Source organism: Acomys russatus, chromosome 20, assembly GCF_903995435.1.
Source record: "Acomys russatus chromosome 20, mAcoRus1.1, whole genome shotgun sequence".
NCBI lineage: Eukaryota > Metazoa > Chordata > Mammalia > Rodentia > Muridae > Acomys > Acomys russatus.
Genome location: NC_067156.1, coordinates 54,094,768 through 54,110,714, shown reverse-complemented (window position 1 = coordinate 54,110,714; position 15,947 = coordinate 54,094,768). Strand labels below are relative to the sequence as shown.

The 15,947-nt window shown below is 39.7% G+C and overlaps 1 protein-coding gene across 1 annotated transcript in view; it reads right to left on the bottom strand.

The window, feature by feature from the left end:
• The window catches only part of Cep192 (centrosomal protein 192), a 92,268-nt gene that overhangs the window by 63,608 nt on the left and 12,713 nt on the right, over positions 1-15,947 (bottom strand). The window contains 8 exon segments of the mRNA XM_051163511.1: positions 2,476-2,685; positions 3,895-3,959; positions 7,470-7,613; positions 8,623-8,971; positions 12,041-12,159; positions 13,040-13,175; positions 14,585-14,712; positions 15,702-15,822. Of these exon segments, the coding sequence (XP_051019468.1) occupies positions 2,476-2,685; positions 3,895-3,959; positions 7,470-7,613; positions 8,623-8,971; positions 12,041-12,159; positions 13,040-13,175; positions 14,585-14,712; positions 15,702-15,822 (1,272 nt within the window).

Sequence of the window (15,947 nt, the reverse complement as noted above, 5' to 3'; positions counted from 1 at the left end):
TACACATAGGTCAGACGGTTCAAAAGCATGGTTTCATATTTAAGTTCATTTAGGGGCTGGAGAAATGGCTCAATAATTAAAGTGTGTAATACTCTTCACAGGCTGAGTTCCCAGCACCCACATGGGGCAGCTCACAACCGCCTGCTAACTCCAGCCCCACAGTACCTGACACTCCCTTCTCGCCTCTGCAGGCACTATAAGGATGTACACAGATCAACACATAGACATATGCATATTCATATAATTTTTCAAATTAATTTAGGGACTGGAGAGATGGCTCATGGTTTAGAGAGCTCACTGCTCTTCCAAAGGACCCAGGTTCAATTTCCAGCACCTACATGATGGCTCACAACTGAGTGTAACTTTAATTCCAGGGGAATCTAACTTCCTCTTCTGACTTCCACAAGCACCATGCATACACACTGTGCACATACATACATACATAAAGGCAAAATACTCATATACATAAAAAAATTTTTAATGTTTTATGCTCTATTCAAGTTTAAGAAATTGTGGTTTCATTATACTGTGCCATATCTGGAGTGTTCCCCAAAGGCCTATGTGACCAGCCTGTGGCAATACTGGAAGGTGATGGAATCTTTAGGAAGTGGGTCCTAATAGAAGGAAATCGTATCGCTGAGTGCATGCCCTTGAATAGGCTATTGGGACCCCAGTCACTTCTTGTTTCTCTTTCTCTTTTCCTCTGCTCTCTTTGCTACCCAACTCCTTTCCTTCTTTTCTCTCCCCTTCCCCTGCCCCCAGCCCCTTCTAGCTGCCATGAGGTAGTTTCCTCTGCCACTCCTGCTATGACGTAAAGTGCTAACACAGGCTCAAAACAACAAAGCCAAACCACCAGGAGCGAAACCATGACTCAAAATAAACCTTACTTGATTGAAATGGATCTTAGTCATTTTACCACCATCTTACTAGGAAGTTAACACATGCCTCAGTGAATTCAGCTTTAATAAATACTCTGTAATATAAATTTTTAAAATTCTATTGTAACTCAAATTCCCTATGTAAAATAAGTCTTGAATCCTTTCACTTTTCATGTTTCAATAGGTCATACTTGTCCCCAGCCTTCGCCAGCTCTTAGCCTCACTTACTCAGCCTCTGCCTCCCAACCCTCTCTGCGTTTTACTGACTTTCACCATGCAGGCTCCTGGCAAAGGTAGTGGCAATGTGGAACTGAACTTAAGTAACATACCAAGACATTCTGTTTCTGTTTTGTTTTGTTTTGATGGTTTTTCGAGACAGGGTTTCTCTGTGTAGCCTTAGCTGTCCTAGACTCGCTTTTGTAGACCAGACTCACAGTGATCCGCCTGCGTCTGCCTCCTGAGTGCTGGGATTAAAGGCGTGCGCCACCACCGCAGGCGACATTCTGTTCCTGAGTCCTTCCTGGAAGTTCATCTGAGATACTACCAACCCTAACAGGAAAGCCCTAATGACCAGGTCCTTTGATGGACCACTTTGATACCTGGCTCTGGGCCTCACACAAATGCTTTTCCTTTACCAGGAACACTGTTTCTCTGGATCTCTGCATGGTTGCCTCTTTTTCAACGACTTCTACTCAGTCATTGTTTATAATACTTACCATTACATGAACCGTTTGCATTTTAAAATCTGTATGCCTATCTTTTTTGTTGTTGTTGTTTAAATCAAAACAGTCCAACATTTGAAAACATCTTTGCAGATGGGTGGAATAAATGAATCCTACAATTCTTCCTACCAGTCAACCACATAACAATACCCAAACTTATTTAGTGTGTACCCACCATGTTAACTGCTTCATAGGTACCTTTATGTTTCAATCTTACAACATCCCATAAAATACTACTATACCTTAGAAATGGAGAAATTAAGGCACAAAAGACAAACTGTTCACTGTAGCAGAGCTAGCTAAAAGGCAGAACCAGAACTGAAACCAGGTCTGACTGGCCATAGAAACCTAAGCTTTTAACCACTATTCTGCCAAGCTCCCATTCTGTCTATACCTTAAAGTTGCTATGCTCTGTATATACCATCATAATATTCAAAGTAAAAATTAAAAAAAAAAAAAAAAAAAAAGCCTGGTAATGTGGTTGTCCCCACAAAACTCACATTGAGGTTTGACTCCCAATATTGCCAGGTGGTAGGAGCTCTCAGAGGCATTTTGGTCTAAGAGGGATGCGCCTTTAGGAAAACATTATGGTGGCTCCCAGAAAAGTGGTCAAGTTAAGGCAAAAGTGGATTATTTAAAGAAAATTTGGTTCTCTCTGCTTTCTCTTACACACATGTCCCTTTCACGCTTACCCACTTCTCCACTATGAGTCACTACAAGAGCACAGGGCCCTCTCCAGAAGTTGACCAAATGTGGCCATCTAATCCTGGACGTCACAGTCTTTCTGTATTACTTGCCCAGAGTTGGATGTTTGTTACAGCAACACAAAATGGACATTAGTGATTTTTACTACTTTCAACACATTTTATACTTACCCTTTTCACATTGTTACCACCACCAAGGCAACCAAGAGCTTCAGATCTTTGTGCAAAGAACTCTCCTAATGAAAGGCGCATGTAACTGCCATCATTTTTATCGAAATCTGATGTCCCAAGTGATTTTCTCAACAAATGGTAATTAATTGTAGCTACCCAGGATGTATCCCCAAGTGTAACCGAAGTGTTCTGAGCATCTATTTTTTCATCCTAGAAAAAAAGAATTAACTTACTGTTTCACTTTTTTCCTCAATAAGGCTTCTCCTTGTTCTTCTCATATATGAAAATAAAAATAAAAGAACTAAGAAAACTTAAAAGTTAACTTTTTCCGCCAGGCTTGGTGGCACATGCCTTTAATCCCATCACTCGGGAGGCAGAGGCAAGTGGAGTGCTGTGAGTTTGAGGTCAGCCTGGTCTACAAAGTGAGTCCAGCACAGTCAAAACTACAAAGAGAAACCTTGTCTCAAAAAACCAAAAAAAAAATTTTTTTACCTTTTTCAAAATCTGGCCCAAAACATTTAGATAAACATAAGGATAAGCAACTACTTAAGTCTACAGAAGAACTCATTTTCATATATGTGTTATGATATGCACTGACTGAATATATTAATCAAACACTGTCACAAATGAGAATATACACATCTTTATGAAACATAGATTACCTTGCTTAAACATATTTTTAAAAAGCAGAGATACCCATGGAAACTTTAGAAACAATTTTAAATAAATTAAAGATATAAGTTTAGGAGCTAGAGAAATGGCTCAGTGGTAAGAGTGTGAACTATTCCTGCAGAGGACCCAAAAAAACATTCCCAGCACCCATTTTGATGGTTCACAGTTGCCTACAATTATAGCTCCAGAGAGATCTGATGCCACTGGCCTCTACAGTGGCCTGCACTCACACACATAAACTTATACATAATATATATAACTACAAGCAATTCTGTAAATTTTTTTAATTTAGGCCAGTAGCCTGACAATGACAACCTGAACTTGATCCCCAGGACACATGGTGGAAGAAGACAATCAACTCCCATACGTTGTTCTCTGATTCCACACTTGTGCCAGTGCACACACACTAACCCCAAGCATCCCCTACCACAGACCGCAAGAAATAAATAATAGCAAATCTTCTTAAGATAAAGATATAGTTACTGTTTTGTTGTTATTGCTGGTATGTATAGCGCTAGAAATGAAGTGCAGGGTTTTATGTACTAGGCAACTGCTATACGAATAATTGCATTCCCTTCCAAAGATATATTTTAGTGTATATCAGCTTTCAACTAATAATTTAGAACAAAAAAGTTAAAGTGGTCATACATGAAGAAAATGTAAATTACTACTGCTGGGAGTGAAGTTTTTAATCTACATTTAAATTAATACGAGAAAAAGTTTAAATTTAGGTTGGTAATTACAAACCTGTATAAATGGATGTTCTTTGTTGAATTCTTCTTCATCTTTTGCAATTAAATCCAATGCTTCAGCTTAAAGAAAAATGAGTTTATATAGTTACATTAGCACAAACAAAAAACAAATTTTAAAAAATGAAATAATAAGAAAACACTTTCTTTCGTGAGAATGGGCACACATGGGGAAAGGTGCACCTCTGCAGGTCTATTTTCCTGGTATGAAGGCTAGAAGTCAGCCTCAGGTGTCTCCTCTACTGCTCTAACCTTATTTTTTGAGACAAGGTCTCTCACTGATCCTGAAGTTCACTTTTTCAGTTATACTGGCTAGCCCTCAGCATCTGCATGTTTAATCTCCAGTCCTCACTGGGGTTACAAGTGCATCCCACCAGCCGGGCATGGTGGTACATGCCTTTAATGGCAGCACTCAGGAGGCAGAGGCAGGTGGATCGCTGTGAGTTCGAGGCCAGCCTGGTCCAGAAAGCTAGTCCAGGACAGCCAGGGCTACGCAGACAAACCCTGTCTGGGAAAAAAACAAAAATAAACAAGTGCATCCCACCTACCACTTTCCAACCCCAGCTTTTATATGAATACTGGGAATCAGAGCTCAGGCTCCCATGCTTGGGCAGCAAGCAGTTTCTCCAGAGCCAACTCCCTAGTTCCTCAAGTATAACTTTTTTTAAGTACATAAAACTTCTACTCACATGACTTACACCATTATATTAGTATGCAAGCTTATCAAATTTCCATTAAAAAGCACACTACTGTGACTGATTTCAGTTTGTGTGTGTGTGTGTGTGTGGGAGAGAGAGAGAGAGTGTTAATTTGTGGGAGGTAGAGAGAGAGAGAGTTAGAGAGAGTTAATTTGTGGGAGGTATTTACACATTAATTCCCACCAAATGCAAGAATGATGGCATGTGCCTATAGTCCCAGCTATTCAGGAGGCTGAGGCAGGAGAATCACTTGAGCCCAGAGGCTTGAGGCCAACCTGGTTGAAATAGCAAGATTTTTATCCATAATAAAAAAAAATTCCAAAAAAAAAAAAAGAAAAGAAAAGAAAAATTCCAGACTCAGGAAATGGCCAAGTGGGTAAAGCACTTCCCACATAAGCAGGAACCCATATACAAGTCAGACACAGCAGCACACATGTATACTCCCTGAGTCCTACAGGAATATGGGAAGGTGATGTAATAAATAAAAGAGAATCTGGAAGCTCATAGGCCAGCCCAGAAGTGAATAAGGAAATAAGACAAAACCTCTGAAAGAAATAGAAAGGATAAAAAGTAAGGACAAGCATCTGAGGTTGTCCTGATCCCCATACACACAATGCACAAGATGCAACAGCTGCATGTCTACCTGCACACACACACACACATCATACATACAACACCATGCAGCACGCATACAACACTCACACACACACACGCATATCATAACACACAACACTCACACACACACACAACACTCACACACACACACATACACACATCATACATACAACACTCACACACACACAAAGAACACTCACACACACACACTCACACACACATCATACATACAACACTCACACACACACAAAGAACACTCACACACACACACACAACACTCACACACACACAACACTCACACACATCATACATACAACACAATGCTCACATACACACAAAATAAATACTCACTCTTTAAATTAATCAAGACTCCAATTAATTTTAGCTTTACATAGTTGAGGACACACAAATTAAGAATTTTATCTAACATGGTGTGGTTGGAATAGCCTTGAATCCCAGCACTCGAGAGGCAAAAGCAGGCAGATCTCTGTGAGTCTGAGGCCAGTCTGGTCTACATAGTGAGCTACACAGACAGAACCTGTAACAAATGTCTCAAAAGAGACGACAACAACAACAACAACAACAACAACAACAACAACAACAAAATTAGAAAGATCCAACTCCCCTGGCCTCTGTAGGCACCTGTACTCCTGTACACATGTATACACAGACACACATATAATTTCAAAAACAATAATAAATCTTCAAAAGAGAAACAAACAAACTTGTGTATGCACACACACTAGATTTCGTCTGACTGCAAAGCTTCTTAGGAGTTAGGTACAAAGACAACTGTTAGAATGCCCATGTACTTGTGTGGTCAGGAATGCACCTTGCGTCCCAGAACAGCTCACAACAGGTAGTTCTCTGACATCTGACCTTAAGGATCCTAGTAAGCACTACCTTTGCTCTCACGGGGATGTGTCTGCCTGATCACACTTCCTAATCTAGGCTAAAGAACACAAAACAAGAAAGCTAGAAGCCATGACCAAAGAGAAGCAGGAGCCACAGCACTGCAGTGGAGAGCACCACCTGAAGGGGACTTTAAACATACTGTGAGCTGACATGACACCAGGATCCGGCCTGTCTGTCTGTGGTCAGGTCTCTGTCTGCTACTTCAAGATTGTACAGAAAGGAGAAGAGTGAACCACAGGGAAAGTCCACGCATGATCCAAACAAAGATACTGCCCTCTAATGTGCCCATGAAGAACTAATTAGGTCCAAACTATCCCTTTGGACAAATAGACACTGAGACATAAATGAGAACAGACACAGCTCTGCTGCTGTTGAGAGATTCAGAGCACCAAACATAGCTCAAGAGTTCCTACTGCCAGAAGAATGCTAAGTATGTGCCTGCTGAAACAACCACTGTGACAGAGGGCCGATGACTGAACATCAGAACCATGAAGGCCCCAAAATTACATGAAAAACAGTATAATCTGTAGACATGTTTCTGTGAATTTACAACTCAAAAGAAGCTAAAAACACTATGGTAAAATGTGAAAGCATCAACCAACCAAATCCAACAGACAAGAAAAGACAAGTAGGAAACTCAGCCAACAGAAAGATAACACAAAAGAACCTTAATTCGTATGAGTTAAGAATCACACAGCATTTAAATTGTTGGAATGATGCCTCAAAATACTATTTATTATATTTCAAAGTACTTTTTCTAAGGAATTTCTCACATAATTATCTACAACACTCTAGTGCTACCTGTTCTGCTCCATGGATAGTAGAAAAAAAAAAAAATCAGTCATGGACATTAAGAGATAAGCTTCAGGGGCTGGAGAGGTGGCTCAGAGGGTAAGAGCACTGACTGTTCTTCCAAAGGTCATGAGTTCAATTCCCAGCAACCACATGTTGGCTCACAACCATCTATAATGAAATCTGTATACATAATAAATAAATAAATCTAAAAATAAATAAATAAATAAATAAAAGAAATAAGCTTCATATTTAGAAAAATATAAACCTAACTATTAACTAACCTAAAATAGTAATCTTCTCATTTGTCACCTGAATTCTTCACTAGTTAAACACTAAAGCAGTCCTGTGTCTCCCCCTTAATGTTTAGTTGCTAGAACAACAGACCAAGACTTGTAACTGCTTTCTATGTCCTTTGTATTAGAGAAATTCGATAATGCAACTGTATTTCAGAAAGGATTTTACATGACTGACCAATACAGGGGGACTAGACTCAACACATCATCATAAACAATGAGTCTGGCACAATAAAAGTGGCTATCTACATACTTACAACCAGATCTGAAGTCTTCATTCATCTCATTATTTAGAGACATCTGTGAGTCTTGCTGATCAATAAAAGATGTGAAGTAGGCGAGGTCAGTGACCCACCTGCCGTCCTCATTCTGGTAGACTACATTCTGTGAGAGATCTGCTCCTAAAGAGGAAATCCCAAAACCACTGAATGATGCATGCTCAAAATTGGTCAGAAAAAGGGAAATTCATTTCCTCAAAAGAAAGATCTCTTTGATCACAAGACAAGCTTACCCACAAATCTATAATGGAGAATGAGATATAATGAGGGGAAAGACTCAGAAAGCTACATTTGCACTAGATGTGTGCTTAACATTATTATTTCTGAGCAACAATCATGCAATAGTAGTATATTTTTAAAATCTTTAAGATCTATAATAACATGGGGAGGAGCTCATGGTCCTGCCCTACCCAGGGGAACCAATGGTGGTTAAGGGCTGATGGGGGAAAGGAAGAAAATATTTTCTTTAGTAATGTAATTATTAGGGAGTTATTTATACTCCAAAGGACTGTCTCACAACCATGTGTACTGGCTCTGCTTAAACACAGTGAGACACAAAGCAAAAACAAACAAAACTTGAAAGTGGGATAGGGACTTGGTGGAGAGGAGTTTATGGGGGAAGAGGATAAGAGAGGGTAAAAAAAATTAATGTCTTGAGATTTGTGCGCAATCTTATTGTTATGCCATGTTCGGTTGCTATCCTGATGAGGCCTGCTCTTTTCTGAAGGGAAATGAGGGGACGTGCCCCTGGGGGTGGGGAGGGAGGACAATTGGAAAGAATGAAGGGAGGGGGGCTATGATCAGAATGTACTGTTTATGAGTTAAAAAAAACTGTTGAAGAGCACAGGGCACAGTAGTGCACACCTGCAATCCCAACACAGGGAGGCAGAGGCAGACGGACCTCTGTGAGTTCAAGGCCAGCCTGGTCTACAAAAGGAGTCCAAGACAGCCAAGGTTATGTAGAGAAACCCTGTCTCAAAAAGCCAAAAGGGGGGGGGGCGGGGGGGAATGGTTAAAAAATAATACTTTACTATAAATAATCAGAGAGTTCTACATGGAAGCTTAACCTCTTCTGAATATATAAACATCTTATATACTTCTATATTCTATTTAAAATGAAAGGTCCACTTACCGTCATTAGTCTTTGCAACTGACTCATAAAATTCACATGCTCTCCTTTCACAAGTTGGTGACCAAAGATCAGGGGAGTTAATTCCATTGTCACCACTGGTCTTCAAAGAAGCAATGTTCCCATCTTTTTGACTACATACTGTAGAAGTTTCTGTGTTTAAAGATCTACCCATATTCAAGACTGGTTGTAAATCTGAAGCCAAATGCTTGTTTTGGTGAGAATTCTGTGTCTTGGGTTCAGCTGGGCCCAAGGCGCCTTTTGCATCACTAGTGTTGTGACTGTGAGTCGGGCCGAGTGTCTCATCCACAGCCCGCAGCTTCTTCACCACAACATCCTCTCCAGCACACTCCTTCAAAAAGTATCAATGCAACAACAGTAAGCTTCATTTTTTTTTACACTCGTTTTAACACTTAATAAGCAAAGCAATGCAACCTGTATAAAATGTTCATTATATAAATAAATGGCCTATATAATTGTCAGTATATCCTGGACTATGTATGAGCCAAAGTTAAGCGGTCTACCAAACAAAACCCAACATTAAAATATGGCCATGCTCAGTCTATTTACAAATGCATTGTGACTACCATGTTGAGTGTTCTCAACTTGGTTACTGAAAATTAAAAAAAAAAAAACTGGGCGTGGTAGTGCCCAGCATTTAATCCCAGCATTCAGGGAGACAGAGGCCAGTGATCACTGTGAGTGCGAGGCCAGCCTGGTCTACAAAGTGAGTCCAGGACAGTCAAGGCTACAGAGTAAAATAAAACCCTGTCTCGAAAAACCAAAAACCAAAATAAATAAATAAATAAAGGAGAAAAGGATATTTGTGGACTAACAGAAACTACTGTGCCTTATCAGCTGTGGCCCACATGAGGTAGAAGGATCCAGAAGCTTTTCAGTCTCTTAAAAGACGATGACTGCCAATATGCTGTCAGAAAGCCTCAAACAAAGAAGCAAGAAGCCCAGGACCAAAGCACCCATGATTCATTGTTTTAGCTAGGCATGGTGGCACACGCTTTTAATCCAAGGTCTTGAGAGGCAGAGGCAGGTAGATCTCTGTGAGTCTTAGGCCAGCCTGGTCTACAGAAGGAGTTCCAGGACAATCAGGCTACACAGAGAGATCTTGCGTTAAAAAAAAAAAAAAAAAGTTTAGCATCTTGTCTTGCCTTGGCACTCACTCAACAAATCCTACAATTCAAATGCCAATACATTGCTCTAAAGAAACAACGTACTAAGAAAAATGAGGAAGAAGCTAAACTTTTTGCCCAGAGAATGAAGGAAGCCAACAGGAACTGACTACCAAGAACAAACAGAGACTGTTCTTGCTGAGAGAGCATCTACTTCTAATTCTGAGTCTAGTCAAAAATAAGCCCTTTTTGTTTGTTTGTTTGTTTGTTTTTTGAGACAAGGTTTCTCTGTGTAGCCTGCCTGTCCTGGAACTAGGTCTGTACACCAGGCTGGCTTCAAACTCACAGAGATCCACCACCTGCCTCTGCCTCCCGATTAAAGGCTGCACCACCAAGCCCAGCCTGGCAATAAGGCTTTAAGAGTAACAAATAAGCTCTTTGCTTTTGCAGCGATCGCTAGACTGCAGCCACCAAAATGAAGTTCAATCCTTTTGTGATTTCTGACTGAAGCAAAAACTGCAAACGGCATTGCAATGTACCTTCTCACATTTGGAGGAATATCGTGTTTCCCCCTCTTTTCAAAGAGCTGAGACAGGAATATAATGTTTGATTCATGCTCATTCAAAAGGATGATGAAATTCAAGTTTTCCAAGGACAGTACAAAGGTCAGCAGATTGGAAAAGTGGTACAAGAAGAAAATGTCATCTACACTGAACAAGTGCAGTGAGAAAAGGCTCATGGCACAACTGTCCACGTGGGCATCTACGCCTGCAAGGTGGGTATCACCAGGCTAAAGCTGGACAAAGACCACAAGAAGATCCTGGAAAGGAAAGCCAAGTGACAAGTAGTAAAGGAGAAAGGCAAAAACAAGGAGGTAACGATTGAAATGAGGCAGGAGTAGAGGTCTCTCATGCACAGCTCTCAATAAAGACTGCTAAAGTCTAAAAAAAAAAAAGTAACAAATAAATGATCAAATGTTAAAAAAAAAAAAAAAGTAGGCTTGGAAATTATATACATCAAGCAGACTTGGAAACCAAAAGCAGCCCTCTCTCTCTCTGTCCATCACATTATAAGACAAAACTATAAATTTTACATTTGTAATTAACAATAAAAGTCTCTACAAAAGTAAGTCCTTTAGTGTGACAAGCTGCATAAAACTAGTATAAATAAAAGCCTTCCAGTGAGGCAGGCAATGTGGTGGTGCGGGCCTTTAATCACAGCACTCAGGAGGCAGAGGCAGGTGGACCTCTGAATTCAAGGCCATCTAAACTGTGAGGAGTTCCACCACAGCCAGGACTACACAGAGAAACCCTGTCTCAAAAAACAAGCAAACAAACAAACTGCCTTCCAGTGACGGATTGGACCTCCTCTCCTCAAACCACTGATAAAAACAACTCCCCTTAAGCTGCTTTTGTCAGGTCAAGGGAGTAAGTTATTCATAGAGCCTTAGACTACAAAGACTATTTCAGTCTAGGTAAGGGAAGGAGGGGATAGTAACTAGGCTCTAAACAGACACAAATATGTACACAGACCAAAAAAGAAAAGAGAAAAAAGAAGAAAAAAAGGTAGAAGTCAGAAATGCCTAGCATGTTTCAAGACAGGAAAAGCGAGGTGCCATCTGAACAAAAAGAAAAGTTTAACACAAAAACATCCTTGAGCCAGGTAAAAGACAATGTTTTAGGTGTTTTGTTTCTTTTTTATTTTTATTTTTAGACAGGTCCCCATGTATTCAGACAAGTCTGAACTCAACTACATAGTTGAGCTGAATTTCAAATTCCAATCCTCCTGCCTCTGCCCAAAAGCTGGAATCAAATGCACAGACCACCACACCCAGCTATATGCTCCTTTTTGTTGTTTGTTTGTTTTGTTTTGTTTTCTGAAACAGGGTTTCTCTGTGTGGCCTTGGCTATCCTGGACTCACTTTATAGACCAGGCTGGCCTCGAACTCACAGTGATCCACCTGCCTCTGCCTCCCAAGTGCTGGGATTACAGGCGTGCGCCACCTCACCCAGCTGCTATGTGCTTTAGTAAACGACTGCATCCTAGGCTAAAGAGCTTTTCAAATGAATAACCTTAAATGCATGACATCAGATGTTCAAATCTAAGACAATGCATAAATTGCATAATGTTAGTGATGCCAATGGTACATACAACCAAACACAAGCCGTGTAAGTAGTGACTTTTATATATTTCCCGTATATTTTAGAGGTTACAACGGTTGCTTCTTCTAAAAATCTGGTATAATACAAACAAGAGATTACTAGGAAGTTGAAATAAAATGTTCATCAACTTACTTTGCTTTGCTTTGGAACAATATCCTTCAAATTGTGTGCCCCTTCCTTGTCAGTTCTCCAGGTATGAGAGTCAAATGATAACTCATTATCTACCTGCTTTATATGATCTACACAGCTACCTAAAAATAAGAAAAAAGGTTAATGGAACAATGTCAAAGCTAGGTAGTCTAATGCAATAACTCTTTAGCTTAATACTTAGTGTTCATATGACAAATTTTGCAAATTGGAAATAAATGAAAGTAAGCATCAGTAAGGGAATAAACATGAGCAATCTGGTGGCATACAGAAAGGTGACTTCTAATTCTCAAATGTCTGAATAGGATGCAACCATTTAAAATGGCCAACCCAAGGACATGCTACAGTATTTTTAGCAGTACCAATTCACAGAGGCATGATTACATTTCTAGTGTCTTTAAATGCATACAAGTGTTCAAAATTAATGAAGAGGGCTGGAGAGATGGCTCAGCAGTCAAGACACTGGATGCTCTTCCAGAGGACCCAGGTTCAATACCGAGTACCCACCCACATGGAAGCTTACAGCTGTCTGTAATTCCAATTCCAGGGGATCTGACATGCTCACAGATACATGCAGGTGAGACACCAATCAATGCTCTAAAAAAATTTTTTTTTAAATTAACAAAGAAGGCAACTTCACACTAACATATAAAACAAAACCACTCAGGAACAAACTTAACCAGGAGGTAACTAACCTCTTGCTCAAGCATTAGAGGCTCTTTTCAAAGTTTTTAGACTGAAGATTAGAAGGGAAAATGAAAAGTAACTTAAAACTAATCACAACAGTTTTTTTTTTCCCTAAAAAGGTAAGCTCAAACCCAAATTTAAGAATAAAGGAGAGCCAGACATGGTGGCTCATGCTAAAAATGTTAGCAGTCAGCAGGCTAAGGCTGCACGACTGCACAAGCTGGAGTCCATCCGGAACATGCTTACTAAATGAAGCCTTGTCTCAAACAAACAAACAAATCATACTTGAACACTTACTGATCCCCAGCAGAGCAGCCTCCTCAGACTCTCTGTGAGCAGTTGGAGAACATCCTGAAGTACATGCATCATGGGAAATCAGACAGCTATTATTTTCTGATTGCAACTCACAGCTTAAGATATTGCTTTCAATTGCCTGTAAAGAAAAGTTCCTCTTCTAAGTTAAAAAAGAACACTTTTGAGGAAAACTGAGAAATGCCAGATAGAAAATAAGAACCTGGAAAAACCACCATGACAAACACCAGTGTAACCATACTTGATTCCAAGAGGCTTTAGCAATTAAACTAGTTTGTGAAGACTTGCTGGAGACAAGATGTTTCAAGGCCTTGATATGCCCTCCCACACATCATTTAATCCCAAAAGAGTAAAAAATCATCTACATCAGAAGACATATGAGCAAAAACATTACCAAACAGCAACCATGGCAGAACCACAGAAGCTGCCCTGGCTGGAAAGCAGTGAGTATGTAGCACCACATGTTTAACCAACTTGCTCATGAGAAAAATGGATCACAGGAATTCTTACCAAATGTTTAACCTATTCTAACCAGGTGAAATAGTAATCACAAGTTTCCAGATTATGGGTCTACAAAACAAAGAGCCTAAATTTAATAAAATGCTTAATGTATGAAAGAATTGCAAGTTAGAATAAAGAAACCGAAGAACACAGGTCATACAGCCGTTGATTAAACTATGAATCATAAACAGTAAAAATGAAGACTATTTTAGAGATAACTGGACAAGTTTGAATACAGACATTAATTTGAACCACTGTATGGGGCTAGAGAGATGGTTGGTGAGGAGCACTGGCTACTGTTCTAAAGGAGTTGGGTTTGGTTCTAGCACCCATATAGTGACTCACAACCATGTGTAACTGCAGTCCCAAGGGATCTGACACCCTACTCTGGCCTCAGAGGGCACCAGGCACTCAAGTAGTCCACAGACATACATGCAGGCAAAACACCCCATATACATAAAATATATTTTAAATTTAAACTACTGTATCAAAAGTATAGAACAGCATTGTTACGTGGAAAGTTCTTACTCGTTGGTGATAAATTTTAGTGTACAGTCATAAATCATTTGCAATTTATTTTCAAATTGCCAAATGCTATGGCAACAAGATGTTAACTGCTTAGTGAAAAAGGATGCCCACTGACTACACTTTCTTCATTTTCCTGCTTTCTTGCTGGCCTTGAAATCCTAATCCTCCTGAATCAACTTCCCAAGTGCTGGAATTCTTAACCTCCTTTTTTTATTTTCTTAAGTGAGGGCAAATTAAGAGGAAATAGAGAAAAAATAAAATCAACTTTTTCATCAATTTGAAGTGCACAGGAAACCAAAGGCTTAAGTTTAATGTTAACATGAAGAAATGAACCAGGTGTGGTGATGCACAACTCTGGGGAGCAACTGGGAAGGTAGAGGAGGATGGATGAGAAGTTCATCAAGGTCATTCTCTGCTACACAGTGAGTTGGAGGCCAGCCTGTCTATATCAAACCTTATCTCAAAACAAAATAACCAAAACCTAGAGCACACTTGACTTACAGGTAACTTAAAGACACTTTCTGGTGATTCCTGTCCTCCTGCTTCATATATCATCCCTGGGATGGCCAGCTGTTCAAAATATGCTTCTAAATGATCATCATAAAATTCTTCATCATTAATATCATCATCTATTGATAAAACAGAATGAAAATTAGGATAGGTTTTCCAGTAAAACAGAACTACGCATAATTTTTTAATCATGAAGGCTATTAAAAAATAAACAAGGCAGTGGCTATCATGATTTTGTTTTTATATTTGGCATAAGGAAACTATCATAAACCAGGTGAAGTAGTATATACCTATAAATTCCTAGCTCTTAGAAGGTAGGAACAGAAAATGATTACAAATTCAAGGTCACCCTGGTCTAAAAGTGAATTTTAGGACAGTTACAGCTACATATCTCAAAAAAGAAATTGGGGTAGGGTTTAGGGTTTAGGATACAACTCAGTGGTGGAGCATCTGTCTAACATGCAGGAGATCTAACAATGAAGATCCAGAACCACAGAAGAAAAGAAAAAACAGATATAGGTATCTTCACAGATATAGTTATCTTCACAGATACAGTTACCTCTAAAGTAGGAGGATCCTGAGCTAAGGCCAGTGTGACCTGCACAGACAACCTTTTCTCTCAAAAATTAAATAAAAATAATAGTGCTGGGTATGTTGGCCTAGACCTTAATGCCAACACTCAGGAAGCAGAGGCAGGCAGATCTCTACAAGTTTCTGAGCCACTTGATCTATATTGGGAGTTCTAGACCAGCCTACATAGTGAGACCTTGTCTCAAAAGAAGCAAAAATATAACAATAAATCCTGCCACTCAGAACAGTCAACAGATCTTTGATCCCAACCACTCAGAAGGCAGAGGCAGGTGGATCTCTGTGAGTTTGAGGCCAGCCTGGACTACAAAGCAAGTTCTAAGACAGCCAGGGCTACACAGGCAAACCCTGTCTCAAAAATCCAAAACCAAACAAACAAACAAAAAAGTCAACAGAGTCTTGTTAAAGGCAAAAGGAAAAGACAAGAGGGGAAATAACCAGAAGTATACTAACTACTTCAATATACACAAAAAGTGAAGTGGCAAAGCAAAGACAGAAAACATCAGTCATGCTGTAGTACCAGAGGAATCTTCCAAGTTCGTCAGTGTTAAGAGTTTCTCATTTTCTAATAAGCTGACATGGCTGAAATGACTGTTTGGAGTCTTGTCTTCAAGATGCTTCCCAGTATCAGGCATGACAATCTAAAAGGAAACAAATGGTACAAGGCTACAAAAAAGATTCTAGTCTGCGATGCAATTAATTAATGAAAACACAGATTTGTCAATAAAATTCCCTGCTTTCCAGTAAATTCCTTCCTGCCTGCTCT